Raw genomic sequence first — 26,462 nt, forward strand, 5'->3', positions numbered from 1 at the left:
ACACAAAGCCTAAAAAGTGTCTTGCTGTTCCTATTTCTTTTCAGCCGGCCTTTGTCTGTGAAGAGCGTCATTGGAGGGAGCATAACAAGGAGTAAGTTACTTCACCGTGCTGATGCCTCCTCAGTCAAGACCTTAAAGTGCCCCACAGCACCTGTCTGTAGCTTAGTGGTGCAGATGAGATAAGGCTTTGCTTTGCTAAACAGCTAAGAAAGACATAATTAACTGTTGAGTATAGTAATAAGAATTCTAAAGTACAATGGCATTAAAAAGCTGTATTTGTAATATGCTGAACATTATAATGAAGTAGACGTAATGCAGAAGTGACTCATTGTCGTGTGTGTACTGTTGAAGGTAAGCTGGTGAGCACCAGGGGGCACACTACGCCGGGTTCTCTGCAGCGTTCCCGCAGTGACATCGATGTAAACGCCGCCTCCAATGCCAAGTCGCGCCTGTCCACCGTTCCTGCCTCCTCGCCGTTCAGCTCTGCGGCTGCTCTTCCTCCGGGTTCCTACGCCTCATTAGGTAATCCGTCAGTCGTCTCCCTCAAACCTCCCAAAAAGCAGAAAACCACAGCTTTGCCTTTGAGTTATAATACTTGACTTTCTTAAAGCGTCATTATGCTAGAAATGGTATTTTTTGCAGCCATACACTTTCTCAGTGTAACTCGCCAGTGTTGTAAATATGGACAGCCGTACATGCTTTTGTCATGTTTACATTACTCAAATGTCGACAGCTTTGCTAACGGCCAAACATCAAGCAAGTGCCACAACACACCGCAGAGCAAACACGCCGCTGTTGCATTTGAAGACATTTACTCAGTTCTGAGTCAGTGTCTGCAGTATCTACAGTATTTGAACAAAGCTTAGTTAGGAAAGTCCTTTTTCAGAGGCCCACTGAAGCCAATCATCATGAAGTATTAAAACGTCTTCTGCTGTAGTCACTGGCTTTTATGGGCCTGACTGGGGTAATTAATGACTACTGATGTTGCCATTAGACTGTTCTGCCAGCAGGAACTGTTTAAATCCTCCACTGACACTTTTGACAAATCAAGTAGTCCCCTAGTGTGATGAAAACCCCTGACACCTTTTAAGGATGTTTTCACCAGCATCCTAAGCTAATGGGGAATTTTAAGCCAAACCCTTGCAGGTAGTTGTCACATTTGCTGTCTTGCCACGTACAAACTTTTCTCCCTCCCTCGTTCTTCTCCAACAAGTCCCCGTAGCTCCATGAAGGCCTTTACTAATGACAGTGAGGCCCCTTGCTTATCCACTCACTCCTGCTCCTGCTTCAATTGCTACTAATGTCTTCCTCTATACCTCTCCTCCCACTCGCTGCTGCACCGCCTTTCTTAAATGCCCTAAAGATGGCGCTCCTGGTAAAAGCGATGGTAAGACTTGTGTGTGTGTGTGTGTGTGAAGAAGTGAAGGTGTGTGAGTGTGTCCTTTTGTCAGCTGTCACAGGCTACACGTTTACATCCTTTCCTTCTTCATCTGTGCCCTCTTTTGCTCTCTTTATCCCCTCAAGTGGTCGTCACTTATGTGAAACTCTGCATGGACTGTCTGCATGGATTTCCTCCTCTGACTGTAACCCTAACAACTGTGTCCATCACCTCTGTTACTGACACAGAGACCGAGTCTGACATTTCTGTCAGGAGAGATGGTTGTTTTCTGTTTTCTTCCTTACTTCATAGAAGTTGGTGCATCACTCTTTAGTGCAGTGCAACACCTGCAACATCAGTCTCGGACTGTTCTGTTGTGTGTACAGCAGCACGAAATATAAAGAGAATCAGAGACCCTCTGTGTGTGAGATCATGTTCTGTACATGTTTAAGTTAAATTAGCTATTTATCAGTTATTATGATCCATGAGTCAGTTGTAATGCTGTGAATGAAGCTGAGTCAAAGTTCAGGTGTACTTTGGCACAGTGTAGTAAATGTCGACGACCTGGAGGAGATTATTGCATGTAGTTTGATCCCAGAGTGACACTTGGCCTCTGCTTCAAGAAGACTTGTTTTATTTTTAGCACTTTATCACTTTCAGCACGTTATCACACTGGCCGCTACTCGGGTGCTATTTCTGCCGTGTTATGTAACAGGCTGTGTTATATGTTCTAGGTGAGATACCTTTTGCCCCCAACTTACGATAAATTCCTTCAATGAACTTGCTGAACTCAGCGGCTCTCGCTTTTATCACAGCTCACATTTTATAACAGTGTATGGGAAACAAGAGTTTCAAACACGCGTGTGTGAAGTAACCAGCATGAATTGCTTTTATGTATGTACAAAGAGCTGTTGACACTTAAAAAGAAGAAGACCAAGCCTGGAACTGAAATGTATTCTATTTTTTCTTAGAGGAGTGTTCTTTGGGTTGTCTTATCCAGTGTATTTCAGGTTGAGTTGTTTTGATTGATGCTGATAAAGTTTTTGTTGTTTTTTTTTTTTCAGACCCTCCATATATTTAACAGAGGAATACTTTGACATGCCAAAGCCTGATGGTACACACTAACACTAGAAATGAATCTCTCTCAAACTGGAGAGGAGGTTTCTGTTAATTTCATCGTGCTAACTTAAAAACAGATAACATTTAACCTTGTAGCTAGCACTAAGAATTTGAATTAGGAAGGTTAGCAAATCTTCTAAAAACTGAAAAATGATCACCAGATTGTTTTCATTCCTCACTTGCCTCTCAGGTTTTCTGTGAGTAATATGAAGATGTGAATAAATTTAAAATGTCAGTGTTCTTTATGTTTGAGCTTCCTTTTGAAGCAGAGCACATAGGCATGTGCTAAGAGATATTTAATGTTTGTTTGTCTTTCTCCAGACCTGGGTTTGACAGTTTGCCAATATTTCTTATAGTTTCTTTCAGCGCTTTAAGCCGCACAGACGAGATATAACTCAAGAACTTAAAAGTCTGAGCTTTTCTGTACTTCTTGCTGAGCTGTAGCTCAAGTGGGCTTACAAAACAGGTTAAAGTGAAAGATGAGGATTATTTGCAAACACGAATAGACCCAGGTTTGACTGTTTCCCTCCTGTGTGTTTACAGGGGGGGCTCCTCTATCCCCTCATCCAGGTCTTCATTCTGTCTCCCCAGACTTTTTCTTCTCCAGCATCTCTGTCCAGGGTTGGGGTGAACACGTTTCAGTTCTTTGTGTGAGTTAACTCGCTCTGCCCCCCTTTTCTCCTTATCATCCAGGTCGTGTTCGCACCAGGAGGCAGAGCTCGGGCAGCGTGGGCGGGGCCAGTACCTCAGTGGTGGACAGTAGGGGCCGCAGTCGAGCCAAAGTTGTCTCCCAGTCCCAGCGTATGTATAAACACCCCACATATGCTCTCTGAGTTGAATTCAAATCGTAGCCAGAACCTCGTCAGTCACACTCATCAGTCTCTCTCCTGTTTCAGTATGATCTTTGTCTGCGTCGGCTGCGAGATCATACAGGATGTTTTGCTGTTTCTTCTACGTGTGTGTGAGACGTTTCTCATGTGCAGCAGCGCCCTGAATTAAACCTCCAGTCTCTCACAAATCCTGTGTATTTGTGCAAGTGCGCCTACATGCATGCATTGTGTGTGTGCTTGTGTTTTTAGGTATATGAGTGTGTGTGTGTGTGTGTTGGTATCTATGTTGAGTTAACACAGCTAACATATTCACAGCCGTCCAGAGTGCATGCTGGCTAAATTCAACAAACATAACCCCCTTCTGTCTCATTTTGACCGTTCTCGATCTCCACCCTGTCCGGCCTATTGCTTCCATCAACCAGGATCCAGATCAGCCAATCCCATCAGTGGTAAGGCCTCAGCTTCATCCAGTCACGAGCCAGACGCCTCAGCACCGTCCCCGTAGCCGACAGAGCTTTGCACGCCCTTCTGTTAGCCTCTCATGTTTGTTTCACCACGTCCAGTAGCAGCATGCTCTGCTCATCACCTTCCTGTTTTTCTTTCACATCCCTCACCCACACAGTTTCAGAAGCTGCTTGGAGATGGAAATGTTGCTGTCCACCATTTTATTTAGTCTTTGTTTTCACTGTTAGAGTGTTGTTTGTTCCCATTGGTGACTGGTGCCACTGTAAATGTTCCTCTGTGGATCTGCCCACCCCTCCACACCCACCCTGTCTGTGTCTGGGCTGTAACTGTTGTTCATTCAGACTGATTTGATTTCCTGCAAGGTTTTGTTTGCCTCCTACTTCTGTTTTGTCTCTAAGCTAGTAATCATTCACCTTCAAATTCAAATAAAGCCATGAAATAGACAGTACAGGTTTATACTCAGCACTGAGATGGAAGATGACATTATAGTACGTTACCTTGTGTATTGTTACTCTGTCCGCGCAGCATTGGCTCTGTTGACACAGGGCTTGTGTTTCGGGATTTGACTCATTCCAAGCATGTTGTTAAAAATTGTGCCCCTCACCTTTTTTATCCCAGCCAGTGTCTCAGCCACGCTCAGTCTTTTCTAACTGTGATACATTTGTTTGTTTGTCTTCTCTCTGCCCCACAGCCGGCAGTCGCTCCAGCTCCCCAGGCAAGCTGCTCGGCCACAGCAGCTACGGCCGGATCCCTCGAGCGACGGCGTCAGCCTCCACCACGCCAGCAGACAAGCGCAGCAGGATCCCTCGCAGTCAGGGCTGCAGCCGCGAGACCAGCCCCAGCCGACTGGGACTCGGTAAGGCACTACAACGCTCACACAAATCCATCTCTTTCTGTAGTAACAATCTACTGTGGTTCTGCAACATATACACACACATATATCTATATATATATATATATATATATATAGATATATGTGTGGATATGTTTGTGTGTATATATAGAGTACAATGTATTTATCATGTAAGCAATGCATCAGTCATTTAATTAGTTGATTCCATTGGCTACATGAGCATGAGCTTGCCTGCATGTGCAGGTGCAGGTGTGCCCATCACCAAACAGCACATGAGCACATGTTACGTTACATAAGTCCACGCAGATTTATGTGAAAACAGGTGAAACTGGACTTTTCTACCTTAACTCCTAACAAAGAGCTTCTGATTCTGTTTTGTCCACTGAAACACTGCAGACTGGTTTTTGGGTGATGTAGTAGCTGGTATGAAAACATCTGTGGGTGAGGTTGAAGCTACAGTGAACTGATTCCTGTTTGGCCGTCATCACCATTAGGTTTAAATAGCGTGGCTGAGCAACTTTGCAGAAATATTAAACGATAATGGAACTCTGTGGATACCAGGCTGAATCAGCATTGCATTGACAGTTTCCTTTAATGGACCGACTGCCTTTTGTATGTTTTCATGTGTTTCAAAAGGAGAAAATGTTGAATGTTTCTGATTAATTGCAGTTTCTTCCATTTTGTTCAGTTTACATTTTTGTTTTTAAAAGAGGAAGATACTCTTAATGTTTGTTTGTAACTACTGTTTGTAATACAGTTTGATGTACTAATTTATTAATATCTAAATATCCCTGGAATACTTTTTATAATGTGTCTTATCATTGTCACACGCTAACAGAAGCTTAAATTGCTCTCTGGAGTCTCCAGACGATCTAACCTTTACTAGCAGGATGATGTTTGACCAGCTTATTCTGCCACTGCTTCTTCTTCTCTCTATCTCTTTTACTTGTTCTTCTTCTTATCTCTCAGCCAATCTTTGTCTCCCTTTATATTTTGGCCACAGTATTGGCAGGACTGCTGGATGTCAGCAGCAGTTGATTGTCTGTATGTCCCCTCACTTTGTCCAAGACCTCACCAGTTACTGTACTGGCAGGGTTACCGAGGAATTTGTTGTAACCTGAACTTTCATCTCACATCCTATTGGGCCACAGTGAGCATTTGTTCATACATATGAACAAAGTATGGAAATTTCTGTACCACAAATGAAACTTGCCTGTTGTGGTGTCCCGCAGAGGCCAGAGGCCATCAGATTGATACGCGCAGTGCCTTATCATAGACTGAACAAATTTACATGAAGTTTGCTGAGCAATTCAAGGCAATGAAGCCTTTTGATTTTACTGAGCTTAGTGCTTCCCCTAAACGCCAGCCTCATTTCATCAGCACTATAAACAAGTGTGGATGAGTCGGAGTTTGTTGTTTGTTTTCCTCTGTGACAGTGCAGCCTGCAGGGCTTTATACTCCCAGTCTTCTTCTCTCTACCCCTCATCTTCTTTTCCTCTTCTCTGACCATCGTCCCCCCATGAATGCACACTGACATTCCCGCCTAACTTGTTGTCCTGACAGCCAGCCTGTGTGGTAAAGCTCTTCTTCCTGCTGCTCTTCCCTACCGCACGCTAGCCCGGAGCCGCATTCCCCGTCCCAGCATGAGTCAGGGCTGCAGTCGCGACACGAGTCGCGAGAGCAGCCGCGACACCAGCCCCGCTCGGGGCTTCGCTCCTCTGGGTGAGTACCGCTGAGCTAAAAGCTGCGCAGACTGCTTCTCCCAGTGAGTGTCCCGTCCGGACAGTCTTTACCAGACGCTTACACGAGCTTCCTTCCTGTTGTTGTGTTGTACTGTCTTCTGGCTGTGCCGGCTCGGCCCGTCTTTCTCTGTGCATGCACTGACTCTGGGTTTGGGGAAGGTTACTGTTCTGTTATGGGGACACAACCTGATTTCTGTTGGCTGGAGCTCTGTCTTCAGATTTATTTTCAAGTCGGATTTATGTGTTTGAATTGCCTCTGAATTTGTACAAATGTTGGGATTTGAAGTCTGGGGGGCAACATGGAGAAAAGAGCAGTGAAGGAACAACCAGAGCGTCACCGCCTGATCTGCACCAGCTGCCCCATCCGTGCTGCACACACACAGAAGTGGTCCTGCCAGTCAAAGCAGGTTACCGCAAATGTGCCTGTTTGTGCAAGACATCAGCTTCTTTTTATTATCTGCTCTTTGTTATTTTATCATGAAGAAAAGTGATACACATAAATGAAGTTTATTTCTGTGTTCTGTGTGTACATTCTGTTTTAATTAAACCTCATAGTTGAATCACGCATTTTTAAGTTTAGCTGTATCATTATCAGTATTATTATTCTTATTATTTGTTTATTTTTTCACTAAGCGTTGGAATGTAAATGCAGATTTAGTTGATGAATAATGGACCTTTACTCTAATGTACTGAATAAGTGTGAATCATTTAGATGTGACCCTTTTCATGCTGCGGAGCTAAAATCACAATCCACATCAGAACTGTGAAATTTATCAAAATCTTTCTCTGTATATAAAAAATAAGCAGTAACAGTGAAATGGACACATTATTACTGATCAGAAAGCTACAGTAAGGCTGGTGTAAATCGATTAAATCCTGGTTTAACTTGGGTTTGCTGAGCTTTTAGATTTTGAAATATTATCTTTGAATCTATATTAACGGGTTTTAAACGAGTTTTACCAAACTGACTAGAACTGATCCCAGATTAAATTAGTCTTTTCTGCTGTCTCAGCCTAATTCCTACAAATCAAACGTTGATGTAAATATCAAGCCACCAGAATGAGGCCGGTGATGCCTGACGGTCAGTGCAGCAGTGTGAAAATGGCTCCCTCAGTCTTGTCTTGGAGGTTGGTGTGAAACCTGCCGTGTCCTGTCTCTAACCCCCTGGTCCGGGTGTTGCCCACCTCTGCTGTCCCCTACAGCCTCCCGACGTCACTCCCGTTCAACCAGCGCTCTCTCCACAGCCGACCCCCACAGCCAGTCAGGTGACCTGCATGTCCAGACCCCCCCAGTCCCTCTTGCCACCCCCCACCACCCCTCAACCCCACCTTAGAGGCGGTAGTGCCCTCTGAACCAGCATGTGTCGGTGATTGTGTCAAGTGATGTGACTGCAGGGAGCATTCATCATCCCATACCATTATGTTACCTATTTTTGAGCATTTTATTTAGTATTTTAGCACAAAGGTAAGAATGGACAAGCTGTTTTTGTGTAGCATGTAGATGGAAACATTGCGTCCTTCGCTTGTCACCACTTTGTGTTTTCACGGTGCCTTATACATCCTCTTTTTTTGTTCTCATGGAATCAACAGCCTCCCGTGTGCTGCCTCGACCTCCTTAAGTTATACTAAGTTGTTTTCTTTGTGAATTGTGTCTCTCTTGCTTTAATTTTTAACGTACAAGTCCATATTTGTGGTTTTTCTTCTTTGGTGCATCGAAGGTGCTTTATAGCCTTCAGTTTGAGAGGAAACGGCGCCTCTGCATTGTGTGCCTGTGCTTCCCAGGGCCTGGTCATCCCCCATTTGTGTTTTAGTTTTGCATTTTGTTCATTTTGCTTTCGGTGGTGGGAGACTTGAGTAAATTCCTCTCTGGTGATCTTTTCAGCTCAGTCGTGTGCAGCATATTGTTTTATGTTGAAAACTGTCTAAAATAAACCGTTAACTCTGTGTGGTAACAGAAATAAGAAAAGCATCCTTTGCTTTAAGGTAAGTTACAGCGGTGGGTTTTTTTTTTTAATTCTTCACTAAGCTTCACTCATCATCTTTTTTTTTTTGTGTCTTTTTCTTTTCCCACTTCCTGTTTAGACCGATATGGTTTGATTCACCAGGCAAGAATCTCTGCGTCAGTCAATGCCATGAGGGTCCTTAACACGGGCACGGAGGTGGAGGCGGCGGTTGCTGATGCTCTGGTCAGTTGCTGTGGATATTTTCGTTTCGTTGGTCAAGCCTTGTTTTTTCCTTCTGATTTTCAAACTGAAAACATCTGACACTGATTTTATGTTTACATACGTGTTGAAAGGTGTTATCGGACAAAGATGCATTAAACTAAAACCCCTTTAGATGGGAGTTCTGATTGGTCACTGTGCAAAGCTCATCCATTAGACCAGAGTGGATCACCATTAAATGTTATTACAACTTCATTCAGGACATTTTATTGGATAATTAATCAAGTTTTTACATTCGTGGGATTTAGTACATTTTGATCAGGCTAGCGTATCATCTGCTAACTTTTACGTACTTTTAATGTCATAAGAGAAACTGAGTGAGCAAAACACAGTCAGCTTTTGTTGGGTTACACTCTTTGAAAAGAAATGTGATCTGTGTTCATGCATTACAGCATCATCAAACCTAAAGGAATAAATCAAGGTGTCCACGTGTCTCCTGTTTAAACCTTCCCTCTCTCCTCTTTCCCTCTTGGTTGTTTCTTACCATTTCAGCTATTAGGAGACTCCAGGAATAAGGTAGTTGGTCCTTTTACACGCTGTTCATATTTCAATGCCACCATGCACTAATCAAATTCTGACAACAGCTTGTGTCATTTTGTTGGCTCACGACTTCCCGCCACCCCAACCCCCTTCTGATTAATTTATTTGTTCTTTTATTTGTTTAGTTTTACCTTGAATGTTTCTGTCCATCGCATCCCACCTGTGTGCATCTACGGTTTTTTCACATTGTGATATTGATGTGTTAAACCTCATCATTTTGCTGCTTTACTGTACTCATGTTTATTTTTCAAAAGACATTAAATATGCTCGACTGTTTGGAGCTTCCAACACTCCGTCGCATTTGTAGTTGAGACTTTTGCAAAACTGCTTGGTTGGCTTTTGATGTTTATTTGAAGCAAACAAAAAAGTTGTGTAATTTAATTATCTAAAATATGGATGAAATTTATTCTTAAATGTAAAAGTAACATCCACAGAACAAAACCTGAGCACACAACAACTGCATGGCTACCTGATGCACCTGACAACCGTGTGTCAGAGATTCTTCCCTCTGAGTATGGCTGAGTGTATCTGCTGAAGCACTTTCCCTGCACAGCTTGGTTAACATTTCGTCATCATGCCGTGCGTTGTACGCTTCCCTCACGTTCTCCATCTTTCTCCCGCAGAGGAAGCCGTTGAGGCGGAGGTACGAATCTCCGGGGATGTACTCTGACGACGACGCCAACAGCGACGCGTCCAGCGCCTGCTCAGAGCGCTCGTATGGCTCGAGGAACGGAGGCATCCCTCACTACCTGCGCCAGACGGAGGACGTGGCGGAGATCCTGAACCACTGCGCCAGCTCCAACTGGTCAGAGAGGAAGGAGGGCCTGCTGGGCCTGCAGAATCTCCTCAAGAGTCAAAGAATACTGAGGTGGGACTGGACTTGTGTGACAAACTGTACCAGAGGGGAAATGGGAGTTTTGCACTGCGTTATTAGCATTTATTAGTTGAGTAAAGAGCTCAGGTAGAAGTGCAGGACTGTGTAGCACCTTTCTGAACTCTGTGAGCATGTGAAACAATGGAAATGACAAACCCTGCCTTTTTGTTAGATTTCCTTGCTTTACTTAACTTCCTGCGTGTCCTTCCTTCACTGCAGCCGAGTGGAACTGAAGAGGCTTTGTGAGATCTTCACAAGGATGTTTGCAGATCCACACAGCAAGGTAAAGAAGATGAGTTATACTGACGAAAGCAGCACAGCTACTGATGACTTTAGTGTAAAGGCATGGTGTCCACAATACAGCAATAAATAATGGAGCCGTGACTTACTCAATACTAATGCAGTGTCTCTTGTTGCATGGTCTGCCTTGCTGTGGGTCTAACAACAGAGAGTAAGTGTGTTCGTTATCCATCATGCATTAATAAATCTTGACAGTTGAATCTCATTCAAGTCGGAACAAGCAGAGTTGTGTAATGAACTCTGGACTGCGCTCTCAGGTGTTCAGCATGTTCCTGGAGACTCTCGTGGATTTCATCACGGTACACAGGGAGGACCTGCAGGACTGGCTTTTTGTCCTGCTCACTCAGCTGCTGAAGAAGATGGGCGCAGATCTGCTGGGCTCGGTCCAGGCCAAAGTCCAGAAGGCCTTGGATATCACAAGGTGTGAAACATAAGCCAGACATGGCTGTACGGGTCACAGGGAGGGGACTGCAAGGATTAGTGGCTGCTGAGGATAAGGGAACATTTCACAGTATTGGAGTTTAGTTTTCTGTTCATTTGTTTAGTTAGTGTCAACTTTAGTGTAAACCGTAGCAACCTTTGTGCTTCTTTGTCCCTCAGTGTGTGATAAACTATCACCTTCACTGTACACCTTAACAGTCCTTGCGTAATGTTTCTGCACATATTAAAGCTCTGACAGTCCATGTTGTGAGCACCAGAAGTCACCCGAGGTCACTTCGAAAGACAAATTTCTTCCTGAGAATCTCAGCTAGTCAATCTTATCACTGCTACAGTTTCATTAACTTAAGGTTGTAAGATAATCAACAAATGCTTTCATTTAAGAAGTTGCAGTCAGCAAACATTCTCCATACTTGGCTTGACTGAATCAGAATCAGAATCAGAATCAGAAAAGACTTTATTGCCATGTAAGTGAAGAGGTTTCACATTACTAGGAATTTGTCTTGGTGATTGGTGCATACATAGAACATAACAGTAACATATAATTGAAGAATAAAAATAAAAAATAAAGATAAAAATAAAATAGAGTAAGGCAACACAAAATAAAATAAGTGAAATAAATATTTTTCTGGAGGTAGTTCAAAAGTAAGGTGCAGGGTGGAGTATAGTGCAAGTGGGTGAGGTAGACAGTGCAAATGAACAGCAGGTGAACCGTGAAAGAGCAAAATCAAATGCTGAGGTGCAGGGCAGCATGTTAGTCAGTTGTGTTCAACAGTCTAACAGCACAGGGGAAGAAACTGTTCTTGTGGCGTGAGGTTTTGGTCCGAATGGACCGTAACCTCCTGCCTGAAGGGAGTTTTACAAAGAGTCCATGTCCAGGGTGAGAAGGGTCAGCTGTGATCCGACCTGCGCGCCTCAGAGTCCTGGAGGTGTACAGGTCTTGGAGAGATGGAAGACTGCAGCCGATCACCTTCTCAGCAGAGCGCACAGCACGCTGCAGTCTGTGCTTGTCCCTGGCAGTGGCCCCAGCATACCACACGGTGATGGAGGAGGTGAGGATGGACTCGATGATGGCCGTGTAGAACTGAACCATCATCTTGGCAGGCACCTTGAGTTTCCTCAGTTGCCGCAGGAAGAACATCCTCTGCTGGGCCCAAATGCTTCATCGATTAATTACTATTCATCAGAATGGTTGGCGATTAATGTCCTTTCCATGGAGTAATCAGATACTGGGCCTAATAGAAATGAAAACGTTAAAACTTGTTATTTCTTCATGTTTGTCAGGGAGTCCTTCCCCTTTGACCAGCAGTTCAACATTCTGATGAGGTTTATCGTCGATCAGACTCAGACACCTAATCTCAAGGTAAAGCACAATCTGATTCTGTTCATAGGCAGAATGATTTTGATTGGTTAGTGTGATTGATGCGACTTCTGGCCCAACGTTTCCTGTCTCTTCAGGTCAAGGTGGCCATTTTGAAGTACATCGAGTCCCTGGCTCGGCAAATGGACCCGACAGACTTTGTCAACTCCAGCGAGACGCGCTTGGCTGTGTCTCGCATCATCACCTGGACCACTGAACCCAAAAGTTCTGATGTCAGGAAGGTAAGCCCTGATTGGTTCTTGCTGTCAGTCCGCACTGGAAATGGACCTCTTTGCTCAGACAAAACTTTGAGTTTGTTTGGGTCTTTCTTTATTACTTTTTTTGATTTTGATGTTGATATTCATTCTTATGTGAAGCAGGTGATAAGATGTGTATATTCAGTACACAGTTTTGACTTTAACTAAATATGTTACTTTAGTTTTAGGTCAAACAGATTGTGACGTACAACATAATGGCTGCTGGTTTTTATTTCATGATTTTATTTTGTTGGCAGGTACTATTATGACTTATCTTCATAGGAAGTTACTAATCTACTGTAATAAAGTAACGACCGGGTGAGCAAGCTTGTTGCAATGCTAACTGCTTAGAGCCTTAAGTTTGACGAAATGATGTGAAATGGGGTGTAAATTATTAATTGATATTCTGAATATTTATTTGGGGAACAGATTCGTCACCCCTGAAAGATAAGTTGACAGGTAGTCAGGGGACACACTCCACATCTTGTGTACCTCCATGATATTGTTTTTTCATTTGGATTCTTCAGCCTGTAGCGTTTGTGTAGCAGCAGTTGTAAACTCTGATAATCGTCTCTCAGCGTATGGCTGGCCTTGGGTCAACGGCCCATTATCTTCCCCTTGTCTGATCCGCGTCATATGTTCTCCCCTCTGTGTCCCCTTTTGTTTGTTTTTCCACTGCTGTTCCTCAAAACGAAATAAACACTTAGTTTCAGTTCCTGGTCTGACCTCCAGGCAAGCTGATAATAAATGCACAGGGAAAGAAGTCCTCGCAGTTTTCATGAGTACAAGTACCCATTATCTGGGAGGATGGATGGTTTGTGGTGGGTTTGTTGTGAAGAATGGTTCAGTGTTTCATCCATATGTGATGGTGGAGGACCTGTGTCATGTCGTAACGCCCATTCTGCCTTGCCACTGTGCCCCAGACCCTTCATAACTGGGTGAGCGAGGAGCTAGCTGGCAGGTCCAGCACTGCAGCCTTACTGTCGGCTGAGGGCAACCAGGAAGAAAGGTGTAAGCAGGTAGAGCCCGCTGCAGCAGCCAATCACAACACGACACGATAAGCACGCAACGCCCAGCCTGCCCGGCGCCTAACCAACACTTTCAAGAGAGCGAAAAGTCGACTGTGACATCTCTCACTCACCTCTGCCATTTACGCTTTAGCAGTTCTGCTGTAACAACTTAAAAAAAAGACAACAACAAAAAAACAGTCTGTGCCTTGCAAATCGATGACTCACCAGATAGATTCAGCTTGTTGTGCAACCAGAAAAGACTTTTGTTCAAACTTGATATATTTTCAAATTAGAGGAAATGCTTGTTGCTTTGAAGCAAATTTTACTGCTCGACGTGGATAAGAATGCTGTTTTGTTACTACTGTGTGCCTAACACATTTTGTTTGTCTGACTCACCGTAACAACCTGCATACCTGCATGCTGTTAACACGTTACTGTGGTACAACACCAGAGTTTCGCAGGACAATTAATGCTTTGACATTTAGAGGAACAAGAGTTGGATACCATCTAAACTCAGGACGTGTATTCCTGTCAAACAAACTATGCTAAAAGTGCTCAGAGTTTAGCGTGGGTCCAAGAGATAACTCCTTAAAGTCAGTTAATCTGCAGGAAATATTTATGAGAAATGTGTTTGTGCCTAAATGAAACCAAATCAAATGAAATGAGGTTTGATCTGTACTCACTTGCATGTTGCACTGAAATGTTGAAATCATGTCCTTGAGTAGTTGTGTACTTCATTAGTTTTCCACTGAATGCAGCTTTGAACACTCACCTTATAACAGTTTCTTTCTACAGGCTTAAAGGGACAGTTCACCCCAAAATAAAAAAAAAAAACCCAACTGTAATGCTGTTTATCCATCTAGATTGTTTTGGTGTGAGTTGCGAGTTGTGAGTTTTGACAAAAAAATACGTTTGAAATAAATGACCCAATTACTCAAGATAATCCACAGGTGATTCATGATTTTTTTCCCTAAAATGTATTAGTCTCAAAACCTCTGCAGTTCACACAAAAACAATCTAGATGGATAACCAGCACTGCAGTTAAGATGAAATGTGTATTTTGGAATTTGGTGGTGAACTGTCCCTTTAACGCATGGTTTAGTCTGAGTACACTGTGGAGCTGAAAATTTGGTTTCCGTTGTTTCAGAATTGTTCCAGCCTTTATTAACGCTGGATCAGATCAGTCTTCTGTGGTTTTACAGATGCTGACCATGAGGAAAATTGTCAAATATTACAGTAATTCAGAATTCAGCCAGCACCTGTACTGTCGGTCAGTACAGGTCCTCTGACTCACTCTGATGAAGTAACTGGTAGAGTCACATGGTTGAGGGACTTCTGGAACCAGGGAAGCCATCTGCTCCTTCTGAGCTGCAGTGTTCACCATCCTAACTGGCACCTTGTACCTCCAGGCTGCCCAGGTGGTGCTGATTGCTTTGTTTGAGCTCAACACCCCAGAGTTCACCATGCTGCTGGGAGCTCTGCCCAAAACCTTCCAGGACGGAGCCACAAAACTGCTGCACAACCACCTGAAGAACTCCAGCAACACCAGCAGCGGTGTGGTAAGATGAAGCCATTCGCACAGAAATCCAGCTCTGATGAAAGATTGTGTGCCAGTCCTCAAGTGCCAAATAATCTTTCATCTGCAAATGGTCCTCAAATGCCTCATTTTGTCCACAACCCAAAGATACTCAGGTTATTCTCATAGAGGAGTGAAGAAACTAGAAAATAACTAAATGAAATAGTCAAATCCATTAACCAGCTATCAAAATAGTTGGTGATTGATTTAATAGTTGACAACTAATTAATTAATCATCGCAGCTCTATTCCGTTCCAGTTCGCATACCTAATTTTGAACCATTTGGAGCATTTCGTACAAAAATGAATTTGTTCATTACCCAAACATTTGGTTCCCAGCTGGAATCAAAAAACAGCACCTTGATCTGTGCAAACCGAAGTGGGCGTGTCTTATTCGACACGTTCTGCATTTTGTCCGCTGACAGTGCGTCCTTGATTACAGTGCTTAGCTCAAAACTGTTGGAAATGCATACGTTAGATAGCAGGTTTCAGTAGCCTTGAACAGACTCGGCTCATGAAACCAGAGCTGTTCGGTTGGGGGCCGAAAGGTGACCACCATGCTAGTAGAACCATCATTCAGCAGGGTGACCACATGTAGATTTCATCATCATTTCCATGTGTTCCAGGGTTCTCCGAGCAACACCATTGGTCGGACGCCACAACGCCACACCCCCAGCAGAACCAGCCCGCTCACCTCTCCGACAAACTGTTCGCATGGAGGACTTTCTCCAAGGTAGCTTATCACTAATCTGACATGAAACTGTTTATTCTACAACACACTTCCTGTCCTGTCCTCCTGTCCAACTGCTTGGCTATGGTTCAGCCACATTTATACTGCTGTTGGTATGATCGGTCATTTCTAACTGAACTAACACTCAGACCGTCAGGCGGGTTGGAGCTCGATACTGAGTGAGCTGCTCGCAGATGAAATACAAATTACAGAACACCTCAAACACACTCGACTGCTAAGACATTTACTGCTTTCAGTGCAGTTGATGCTGTAAAACAATTGATAAACGGGCTCTTTGATGTTGTCGTGACTGATTGGTACAGTTCCATAAAATACAGCTGAAATCAGAGCAGCTCATTCACCTGACGCGCTGTACAGTCCTTTTATCTGCAAGCAGAAACCCATAAACACAGATAACAGGGCTGTTGAATTTTCTGGTTGTAATTAGTCGAAGTATGCTGAGATCATTCTGGCTAAAACATGCGGGAACAGAGTTTCCGTTACAAAAAACTGGTGCCAGTCCACACGTTCTGGAAGATTTCAATGTGCCGACAAATGGCAGAACATGCAATCAAACATTATCTGTGTGTAAAAACAAAGAGGCCACTGATTCCTGCATCACCAACCCAAAGTGAAGCCAGTGTCTTCTTTTCCCTTCTTCTCTCGTTAAAGTGCTTCCCCTCCAGTTAGCAGCCAGTCAAGGACGAAGGGGACCAAATACAGTATTACACCTTACAGTTCATTACAGAAGCCTGCACAGCGAGTTGCTGCTGCAGAGAGGAATAAAAATTGACTTTTTGATGTGAAAAGTTAAAAACTCTGAGCCTCCTCCTCTTGCTGGTAGACAGCAGGCTCTGGATCTGACCAGAATCTGGTGGTTTGTTCCTGTTGAAGATCCAGATCTGCCTGCTCAGTCCTCCCCACACTCTGCAAACCCCGCGACACCTGCTGCTTTTTAACTCGACTGGCCTTTGCATTGATTTTGTGTGTAATCAGGCTGCGCAACACAAGGGGATTATTTTCAGTGGACATTATGACCAGAGAGATTCCAATATGTTGGGCTTGAACAGATCTCTCCGGTGGATAACGGAAACTCTGCGTGGAAAATGGCCGCTCTCTCATGATGAGGAGAGATAAATTTTAGCTGACTTTGTGGGATTCTGCTCCTTTCTTATGCTCCTATAAATGAACACTTTCCCTTAACTCAAAGCTCAGACTGGTTTGTCTTTTCTCTTTCTGCACACCTGTTGTTTGTTCTCTTTCTCCTCCCCTCTCGTCTCGTCCTGTGGTCTCCACTTGTTGTTGATTTCCATCCTCCTCGCCCCACTTTCTCACTCCTGTCTGTGCATCCTTCCCTGCCGGCTGCACTGTGGCCACAGTCGGTTATGGGGTTGGGGTGTCGACGGACTGTCAAAGCACCCCCCTGCCCCTCCTCCTCCTCCTCCGCCCCACTCCACCCCTGCTGCCCCCTCCCTAAGGGTCCTGCGCAGAGCATATTCACCCAGGTAATGAGGCGGGCTGAGACACAAAGGACATTATTCCATCAAGGGAACCAGACCCTGAACCTTTTCCTTTTCCACATTTCCTTTTCAAAACCCAGCTGAGCAAGTCTTTCAGTTTTCTTGTGTGTCAGTTTCTCCCTGAATGCAAATTACTCTGATCAAATGAAGAAATCATTTTGCATTTCTTCAAAAGTGTGATTGAGGCTGTGCTGCGTGTCCAATTCAAAATAGATTAAAATAATTAAGTTTACTTACACCTGATCTTTCCCTTTCCAACAACTAACATTAGCCTGCGAACAGCAATGCTGAAGCACTTTGCATGATGGCAGATCAAATGCATGCTCGTGACTCTTCTGTAGAAATACATTGCATTTCATCTTGTGTGCGTTTCTCTCTGTGTTTGTGCGTCTGGTAGCATGATGGAGTATGACACTGAGAACATGAACTCGGAGGAGTTCTACAGCTCGTTTCGTGGGGTCACCGAGGCCATCCAGAGCTTCAGCTACCGGAGCCAGGAGGACCTGAACGAGCCAATCAGACAGGAGGGCAAGAGGGACGACGCAGTAAGTCATAACATGTTCATCCAGCAGCCATTTCCAGAATAAACAAACTTGCCTTGCAGCAATTTGATAATTAAGGTTGATTGTTAAGTTTTAGAGAGGCATCGCTTGATTTGTCTGAACTGAACCTAAAGTATCTGTACGTTAAAGTGTTTGCTCGCTCGGATCATGTTCATATTCAGCACTTTTGTTCGTGCTTTACACTAAGAGATGCAGACAAAATCCACAGCACCGTGCAAAATTTCACTCCAGAGTTTATCTGATGCCAGGCTTCTGTCGAATGAAAAGCAAATGTTCCAAAGTTTCAGTCTTATTAGTGAAAAGTTCCTTCTGTCTAGCTCAGCAAGGAAATGCTTTGGAAGCACAAAGAGGAAGTTTTATCCATAAAAGACAGAAACTATAGATGATACTGAAGTGTCACAATTAGCATGTTGTGAGGCTGAAATGTGAGTGAAATGGAGTAAGGAGTCAGGCCAGCAGGACACAGGAAGGCGGCAAACAGGGGAAGGCTGTAGGGACTCGACCGCTGCTGGACGGGTCTCTTCTGATCCGCTGTAGAGGGGAGGCTGAACTGGGCTTCTGCTGTTTTATGGTCGCGTCTGTCCCTCCTCCCGTCTGTCTCACAGGCAGGAAGAGAAGGCGTAGCGTCGTCTCCCGGCTCTGACGCCCGCCTGGGCTTGGACATGGTGGAAGGAGGTCGCACCGCCTTGGACAACAAGACGTCATTACTCAACACGCCATCGCCTCGCTCGTTCTCTGGTCCGCGGAGCCGTGAGTTCGCTCCTTATGGTTACGGCGAAACCATCTGCACGTATGACAAGAGCGCCCTGAAGGAGGCCGTCTTTGACGACGACGTGGAGCAGTTCCGTGATTGTGAGTGATAAGGAAGTAGTGAAAGGTGGTGGTGGTTGATGTAACACCGGGAGGGGAGGGGTGGGTATGGGAGCAACAGACAGAAATCATGTGTCACAGTCTACTGTACAAACACACATTTGAGTTTTAAAGGCTTTAAACGTGACGTCTGGGACACGTTTTTTGTTTTCAATGACATTCACTTTGGGCTCCAGTTGAGAACGTCTTCCAAATTACATTTACTTCAATGCCTTCCAGTATATTCTTACTAAAAGATTATTTTTTTTATTTTAATAACAAACAAAATAATGTCACAGGAAGAGGGTTTGTGTGACTCTTCCTGACTTTTCCCTTATCACTGCACGACCTACCTGTCACCCCCCACCCCACACCCCACCTGTGTGATGTCACATGAAGAAAGGCGCCTCTGAGGCTGCTGCTGTGAAGTCATGTTGAGACTTCAAACACGAAATGAACCACAAACGTGGTTGTAATTATTTGTAGCCAGTTTTGACCGTCAGTTTGTTGGCTAAACGTTGTTTTGTACAAGTTGACATGTTTGTTTACACAACTTTAGCTGCAGTGTGTTTAGCACCAACATCAGTCTGCAGCTCCTCTGTGCTCTGTCATCATCATCACTTCCTTTGCTGTGCACCCTCTCTTGTCCCCTCTGTCCCTCACCTCCATCCCCCCAAACCTCCCTCCTCTCCAGGCCGACGTCAGGAAAGCGCTGAAAACAAGATGACGCTCCCCAAGGTCTTTGCTCCTGGTAAAGATACCTGCCCCGCCTGACTGACCGACTGTCTGACTGATTTACTGACTGCACCTTCACTCCACTCACCCTGTGTGTGTGTGTGTGTGTGTGTGTGTGTGTGTGTGTGTGTGTGTGTGTGTTTGCATCCTTCACTCAGCTCTCTCAGTTCCCATCACCATTTTTCATGCTCTTTTAACTACTTCCTGTGTGTTCACTTGTTCCGACCAGAATGAGCTGATGTGTTGATGCTTCCAACTTTCTCTGTAATGAACATAATGTTTGGATGGTTGTGTTAGCATCTCTAAATCATCTTTAGAGATCTAACGAATGGCATAATGATTATGAATATGAAAGACACTAACACCTGTAGCACAGTGAAGTACATTTCGTCCAACTGGACATGGACGCCTGTAATAAGAATATACAAATAACAAAATGGTTATTAAACACTTTATATTAAAGTACACATACGCACTATTAATTCAGTGCTTATTCGCATGCATATTTGTAGCATACTGACTCTTTTCTAGTTATTATAAAGCTCTTAAACTACCAGACCATTAACCGGTTTTCCTACACTACAGTGTCCATCCTGGCATGTCATGTTTCAACGTATTTTTAAACTGAGAGAGATTTTTAGCCGTTTTAACGAGTCAGAATCTGGAAGATCATTTTACTGTTGAATTTATTTCTATAAAATAATTTGGTCTCAACCTGCTCTAGTTGAAAAGTGTCATGTAAATAAACTGAATTAAAGTTGAAATTTGCATTGGAATTGAGTGAAATCTTTTAGACAGCTTTGGTTAGTTTTTTTCTTCTGAAAATGCAGATGATGCATTTCCAGTCAGATGACTGATTGTCGACGTGTTAGCAAGATGTCTTCGGCTGTAACGTTCTCTTCTCATCCTCTCTTGGCAAGCAGTCGGTCAGGACCACTCAGACCTGGTAGCCGACCTGCTTAAGGAGCTGTCCAATCACAACGAGCGTTCTGAGGAGCGTAAGGGTGCCCTGGTGGAGCTGCTGAAGATCACGCGAGAAGACAGCCTGGCTGTGTGGGATGAGCACTTTAAAACCATCCTCCTCCTTCTGCTGGAGACCCTGGGTGATAAAGATGTACGTGACGTCATGTGGCACTGAGGGGGTGTGAGATCTGCCGATTATCAGACCCTGAAATTACATGAATGTGTCGAGGATATTGATTTCCACTGAATTTAACACCCACCAGTGGGAATCCCGCTGCTGATATGGATTCGAGTTCTAACTGACATGACGCTGTTCTCCCCAGCACACCATCCGAGCCCTGGCCCTGCGTGTGCTGAAAGAAATTCTGAGGAACCAACCGGCCCGCTTCAAAAACTATGCTGAGCTGACCATCATGAAGACGCTGGAGGCTCACAAAGACTCTCACAAGGAGGTACGGCGGTGCACAAGCAAAGATGTACAAACTGATGTGTTTCACAGACTGTTTCCTAGTGGCACATCTAGCAGATGTGGAGCAGCGTGTGCATTTATGTGGTGTTGGAATAATCAGAAAAATGATTTCCTGCTTGGGAAAATTCACATGAACGCAGCCTCATGTCAGAACAACCACCGACATTGACAAAGAAAAAGTTTTGTTTTACTGTGAATGGTCTTATGGAATCTGTGTGACGCTGCCCACATGTATAATAAATAACACAATAATGTATGACACGTCGGTGACTATAAGCATTCGAGTAAGACGGTCTGTTTATCAATACGACAGCAGTGATCACAGTAGAGCACAACCTTTGGCCGTTTACTCAGGAACTCACACTCAGGGTTCTCACAACTCAAATTCTTCCACCGGGACGCTCAGCTGGAACACCGAGTGGATAAGCAAAAATCAAGTCTTGATAACAAGCTGCTTTTGATGAAATTTCCAGATCAATAATAATCTCCTGTGAAAATCCAAGATTCAGAGTCCAGAATTTGTTCTTCAGTAGATGAAAAACAAACTTTTGAATCTTCTGCAGAGCCAAAACAGACTTTCTGGCTCCTCATGTTGTTCAAAAAAAGGTTGTTTTAATCTTAGAACTTTAGTGATTATGTCTTGACCTGCGTATATAAAACACAAGCACACATAAAACGACAGATTTTTGAATGGAATTTGGCTTGTTTTGTATGTATATTTACATTTGGCACAGGACAGTCATGTAGATTTACATAAATCCTTTTCACAAAGCTGTTGTTTCAACTTTTGTACGGTTACATAAAGTATCATATGTTTTGAGTCCTGGTGATATTCCTGAAACTGCTGCAGATGTTTCAAGATTCCCACTGATTGATTCTCCACCAAAGATACACAGATTTCCTTCTTTTTTCCCACGTTACTTTATCGATCTAAACCTGCGTGTTGCGTTCGTGTCCCCTCAGGTGGTGCGTGCAGCCGAGGAGGCGGCGTCCACGCTCGCCGGCTCCATCCACCCCGAGCAGTGCATCAAGGTGCTGTGCCCTATTGTGCAAACAGCTGACTACCCAATCAACCTGGCTGCCATCAAGATGCAAACCAAAGTCATTGAACGCATCGCCAAGGAGTCCCTGCTGCAGCTGCTGCCTGACATCATCCCTGGACTCCTGCAGGTCTGAGGCTCAAACGTTACATGCTGTTTGTTAAGACGCAGTATAGATAGATTGATTTTATATAGATTATATACTGTATATTATTATATATATATTATTATAGATTATAGATTTTGACTGTTGCATTTACACATTTTTATGTGTTAGTTCAGATTCAGTTTACTTCTGCTATTTGCTTAAAAAACAATCCCTGAAATTCTTTTTACTTCTGTCGTCTTAAAACTTGCAAACAAAAAGACATCTTTAAGAAATGTGAATAAACTCTGCTAGACAACAGTGTTAAATGCTTGTCCTAATTCATTAAATAACAGAAAAACAGGTTTTGGACACAGACAGGGCAGAGACATCCCCGGCGGCTCCAAAGAGGCATATTTGGACAATGTTCATATTTGGACAGTGGGAATTATTTGCCTTATTTGTCCCTGGAAATGTTTGCGTGTACTCTGCACTCTTTGCGACTCCTCCCACGTTCCTGCTGACCCCTGGTGTGTGTGTACGTGTGTGTACGCTCGCGTGTGCGTGGTGCCTGATGCTGCCTCGTCTCCCCGCAGGGCTATGACAACACAGAGAGCAGCGTTCGCAAGGCCAGCGTGTTCTGTCTGGTGGCTATCTACTCTGTGATTGGCGAGGATCTCAAACCCCACCTGGCACAGCTCACGGGCAGCAAGGTACTGTCTGCGCCAAGTCTTTGCATTCTCACACACACACACACACACACACACACACAATTCTTCAACAGACGTAGAGCCTTATCATCTTCCCATGTTGTTATTTCTGTGCTGGTTTTAACCGGTTCTTCAATTATAAGGGGTCGGGGTCATATTTGCCCTATTTTCGCTACATGTGTCCTTGGGTTATATAAGGGTTGAGGTCTGAGGGTCACATTAACTTGAATTGAGGGGCCCATCCTCCACTTAGGATCACCGCTGGTAAAAAGTGTGTTTGAAAGCATGTGATGAAGACATCGCCCGTCGGTGCTTCATCATCAGACCTCACAGCAGTATGCTCTTACTGAAATAAGGAGGCGTATTTTGAGAATTCAAAAGGCTTTCGTGATGGTTTAATTCAGTCTTCCTCCCTCATTTTAAACCCACACACAATGAGTGTTGTGTTTGTTTGCTGCTTAAATCTCTGATGCTGCAGCAGCTCTAGCAAATAATCAGCGAGCGGCGCTGAACGCATCTTAATAATTATGATAATGATCCATAATAATCACTGTGCCGAAAATGGATTAATGTGTGTGGTCTGTGCTTGCCTGCAGATGAAGCTACTGAACCTGTACATCAAGCGGGCCCAGACGACCAACAGCAACAGCAGCAGCTCCTCGGACGTCTCGTCTCACAGTTAACAGAGGGACGTGTCCTTTGGAAACCCTGTGGACGGGCGGCGGTGGAGGATTTCCGATTTCTGACTTGTCTGTCACTTAGCTTCCCCTCCTTCTCAGCACAACTCGAGCTCCACTGCGCTTTCCTCCCACTTCGAGGAGCTCCTCTCAGCAGCCTGTTCGTCGTCTCTTTCCTCCTCCTCCTCTTCCTCCTCCTCCTCCTCCTCCTCCTCCTCCTCCTCCTCCTCCTCCTCGCTCGCTGTTGCTCCAGAAACTTTTGAATGTAACTGTGGATTGGTTTTAGACCTCTGGGGAGGGAATCAGCACATTTGGAGCTTTTGGCTATAAGAAATGCACTTTCTCTTCCACGTCGGTTCCCACAGCCTCCTTTTTGTCAAAGGAAGCCTGTTTCTCGCTCAGCCCTCAGATCTGATAGAACAGTTCAGGATGAAAAACTGAAGAGAACTTCCTGTCAAATCGACTACAGCTTTGGCATGACATGTCATTCGGCGGGCCCAGTGATGGCAATGAGCCCGTAGGTCTTGGGATGAATTCTGGTTCGGGGAGCATAAAAACCAAATATTGTGAGAAAACAAAGTTTAAGGGAGCAACGTGACAGAAAATAGAAAATACTGAATGAGTATTTTAGTTTGACGTTTATTGAACGCGATCATAACTCAGAAGTCTGTGCATCAGTTTTAGTCTTTTCTTCTTACTGAGAGTGGCTTAACCCCTTTCACAGAAAACGTTACGCTCTCCGAGGTAACAAGTCGCCAAAACGTAATTTTCAGCTTCAGAATTGACAATCCTTCAAATTTTGTGCAGCCGTGAAGGCACCGAAGATGAAATCTCTGTTAAACTGCACAGTTAAAGCTGTCTGAATTTGTCCTAAAATTCACCATCAAAATGAGCCTGTGAAATGTTGTGTTGTATTTTCACACGTTTGAGTTTGTTCTCCTCTTTGTGGCATCTTAACCTGTAAAACTCTGAGGCTGCTGCTCAGTCCACTGACTCTGTTTGAAGAGGAAGTCCTTTGTAAATACTGCACGTTCCCTGCCCCACTTTGGAGTCGGGAGGGAGCTCCAGCGACGCCAGACAGTCGAAAAGACATTACCAGGCCTTATTCACTTCACACACACACACACACACACACACACACACACACACACACACTCGGGCGTCCGCTGACTGGGAGTGAATGGGATGTACAGCACTGTAACTCTTGGCTCTCAAAAAATGTGAATCTGCAGGAAAACGGAGCCTGGCGGCGTCTCAACCTGCGATGATGCAAATACAGTATTAGTCTTACCCCCCCAACATACCCACAGCTTCTGCAATAACCGCAAACCCACAGATACTTTGTACATACACTTTCTGACTGCTGCTTTGCAGTTTTACACAGTGTCAGTGGGGGAACAAAGGAAAGAAAAGTGAGCGGGTTTGCTATCTTTTTGCACGTTAGCAAAATAACTTGCATGTAACCTGCAGCACACGTCAGCTTTGTGCGGCTCCGAGGGGCCCGAGGTTTTCGGCTGTTAAAAGTGCACTTGTGACATCATCTCTGATTTCCTGTTTCGGTCGAGGAGTTAGTCGCTTTTGCCATGCTCTTATGGATAAGGTACAAAACGCAGCCGCTGCAACCAAAACTACGAGTTTGGTTTACTGGTTCTGGTAGAAGTATCCAGGAAATTTCTTTTTCGTGTCAGTGTTAAGTTTGAATTATCGAGAAGCTTTAAAATGCTGGACTCCTCTTTTAGTTGGTGGTTTAGACCCTAGAGACCCCACAGAGATACGAGTGGATTTTTCTTATTGGAAATGGTCCAATTCATCGTGGTACAGTTAATCTACTGTAGGAAGGGATTAGTTATCACATTTGCTAACTCCTAGCAAATTATTAATAATAAAAATATTCCTGATTTCACCGGGGAACAACCTGGGGTGCACCATTTTGGACTGTTTTATTTGAGTGGGATCCCACAGAAAATGGGCCAATAGTGGTTATTTAAGTAAATGAATGTATAGACTTTACATGTGTTAAGATTAGCTTTTTAAGTATTGGTACTGAAAATGATTTCAGCAACATTCAACTCTGTAATAAGCCTGTCTGCACTCGACCTTTTCCTTATCCTGATTGGCTTCAGACCATTAATCAGCCTGGTTTTGGGTTTTATCTCCCGGTTTAAGTAAATCCGCACATGGAGGTAGTTCACCAGTCAAACTGCAGGTTGCTGTTTCTGGTCCTGGAAGCAAACAAGATGGTTTTTCTTGCAAACTGTTCACTATGCATGTTCTGCAGTTCACAGTCTTTCTTTTGTCTCAGTCGGTTATGTAATATTCATACCTGTATTTATATATTTTATTTTATTTTCTCTCATGATAAACTGTACAGAAGGGTTTTTTGTTAACTTCCACCTGTGATAGATTTGCAACAATGTAAAGAAATTGTTTGCTCTAGAAATAAACCAAGTAAGAACTGATCTTGGTGTCGTTTTGTTCCTCATTGCAGATTTCACAAGTGCTAAAAAGTCGCTTCGTCTTTTCTGGTCCGTCTTGCCCCGTTGTCTTCGGGTTGGACCTTGTTCCCTGACTTCCACAGGCCTACTGGCAGCAGCACTGCCCAGTTGTTCATCCATTTACGAGCACATGCATCCAAGCGCTGAGGTGTGCTTAGCTGCTCTGTATAAACATTAACCTGAGCAGCCAGTCAGATGACCTGTTGAGAATGCTCTGAAGAGACCGGACAGCAGCTGCTGGAGGCAGCATGGAGGCACATGTTGGGATCAAACTGGTGTCCCTGTTCGTCTCTGTTCATACTGTTATTTTGTTGGTGTGATATGAGTTGCCATAAAAGTCTGAACTGTTTTGATCTGTGGAATTTGAAAAATATTGTCCGTACTGATGCTCTTCCATGGCTGTTCTCAGACCTGTGAAGATAATTATTTCCATTAGTTTCAGTGCTGCTTGCCCCTCATTATCCCTGCAAAACCTGTGGCCGTTCTCATGTTTGTTTTCCAAAATTTACCTCCAAATATCACAACCCATGGTGAGCGTGAAGTCTGCCTTTAGGGCCGTGCTGTTGGCAGTGTCAACAAGTCAAGCGAGGCTGCTCATTAATGCATCAACCCAGCTAGACGCTGGTAGTGGGAGGGGTGCCTACACAGTCCGCCTATCAAAGGT

General features: G+C 44.2%; 1 protein-coding gene across 14 annotated transcripts in view; it reads left to right on the forward strand.

Moving 5' to 3' along the window:
- Positions 1–25,762, forward strand: part of clasp1a (cytoplasmic linker associated protein 1a) — a 67,116-nt gene extending 41,354 nt beyond the window's left edge. The window contains exons 18-43 of one of the 14 annotated variants that reach the window (XM_046404404.1): positions 45–91; positions 352–522; positions 1,364–1,387; positions 3,191–3,298; positions 4,484–4,648; positions 6,209–6,367; positions 7,590–7,652; positions 8,469–8,572; positions 9,101–9,124; positions 9,772–10,016; positions 10,242–10,305; positions 10,471–10,473; positions 10,580–10,743; positions 12,045–12,123; positions 12,219–12,362; positions 13,301–13,396; positions 14,797–14,946; positions 15,589–15,695; positions 17,610–17,757; positions 18,381–18,627; positions 19,319–19,375; positions 20,283–20,473; positions 20,646–20,774; positions 21,755–21,961; positions 22,513–22,629; positions 23,223–25,762. In XM_046404404.1, the coding sequence (XP_046260360.1) occupies positions 45–91; positions 352–522; positions 1,364–1,387; positions 3,191–3,298; positions 4,484–4,648; positions 6,209–6,367; positions 7,590–7,652; positions 8,469–8,572; positions 9,101–9,124; positions 9,772–10,016; positions 10,242–10,305; positions 10,471–10,473; positions 10,580–10,743; positions 12,045–12,123; positions 12,219–12,362; positions 13,301–13,396; positions 14,797–14,946; positions 15,589–15,695; positions 17,610–17,757; positions 18,381–18,627; positions 19,319–19,375; positions 20,283–20,473; positions 20,646–20,774; positions 21,755–21,961; positions 22,513–22,629; positions 23,223–23,309 (3,100 nt within the window). In that variant the 3' untranslated portion in view covers positions 23,310–25,762. Of the gene's footprint in view, positions 1–44; positions 92–351; positions 523–1,363; positions 1,388–3,190; positions 3,299–4,483; positions 4,649–6,208; positions 6,368–7,589; positions 7,653–8,468; positions 8,573–9,100; positions 9,125–9,771; positions 10,017–10,241; positions 10,306–10,470; positions 10,474–10,579; positions 10,744–12,044; positions 12,124–12,218; positions 12,363–13,300; positions 13,397–14,796; positions 14,947–15,588; positions 15,696–17,609; positions 17,758–18,380; positions 18,628–19,318; positions 19,376–20,279; positions 20,474–20,645; positions 20,775–21,754; positions 21,962–22,512; positions 22,630–23,222 lie in introns of all 14 variants that reach the window. The other 13 variants (XM_046404407.1, XM_046404418.1, XM_046404405.1 and 10 more) reach the window with 13 other exon arrangements.
- The last annotated feature ends 700 nt before the right edge of the window (positions 25,763–26,462 follow it).

This window comes from Scatophagus argus, chromosome 11 (assembly GCF_020382885.2).
Source record: "Scatophagus argus isolate fScaArg1 chromosome 11, fScaArg1.pri, whole genome shotgun sequence".
Lineage (NCBI taxonomy): Eukaryota > Metazoa > Chordata > Actinopteri > Scatophagidae > Scatophagus > Scatophagus argus.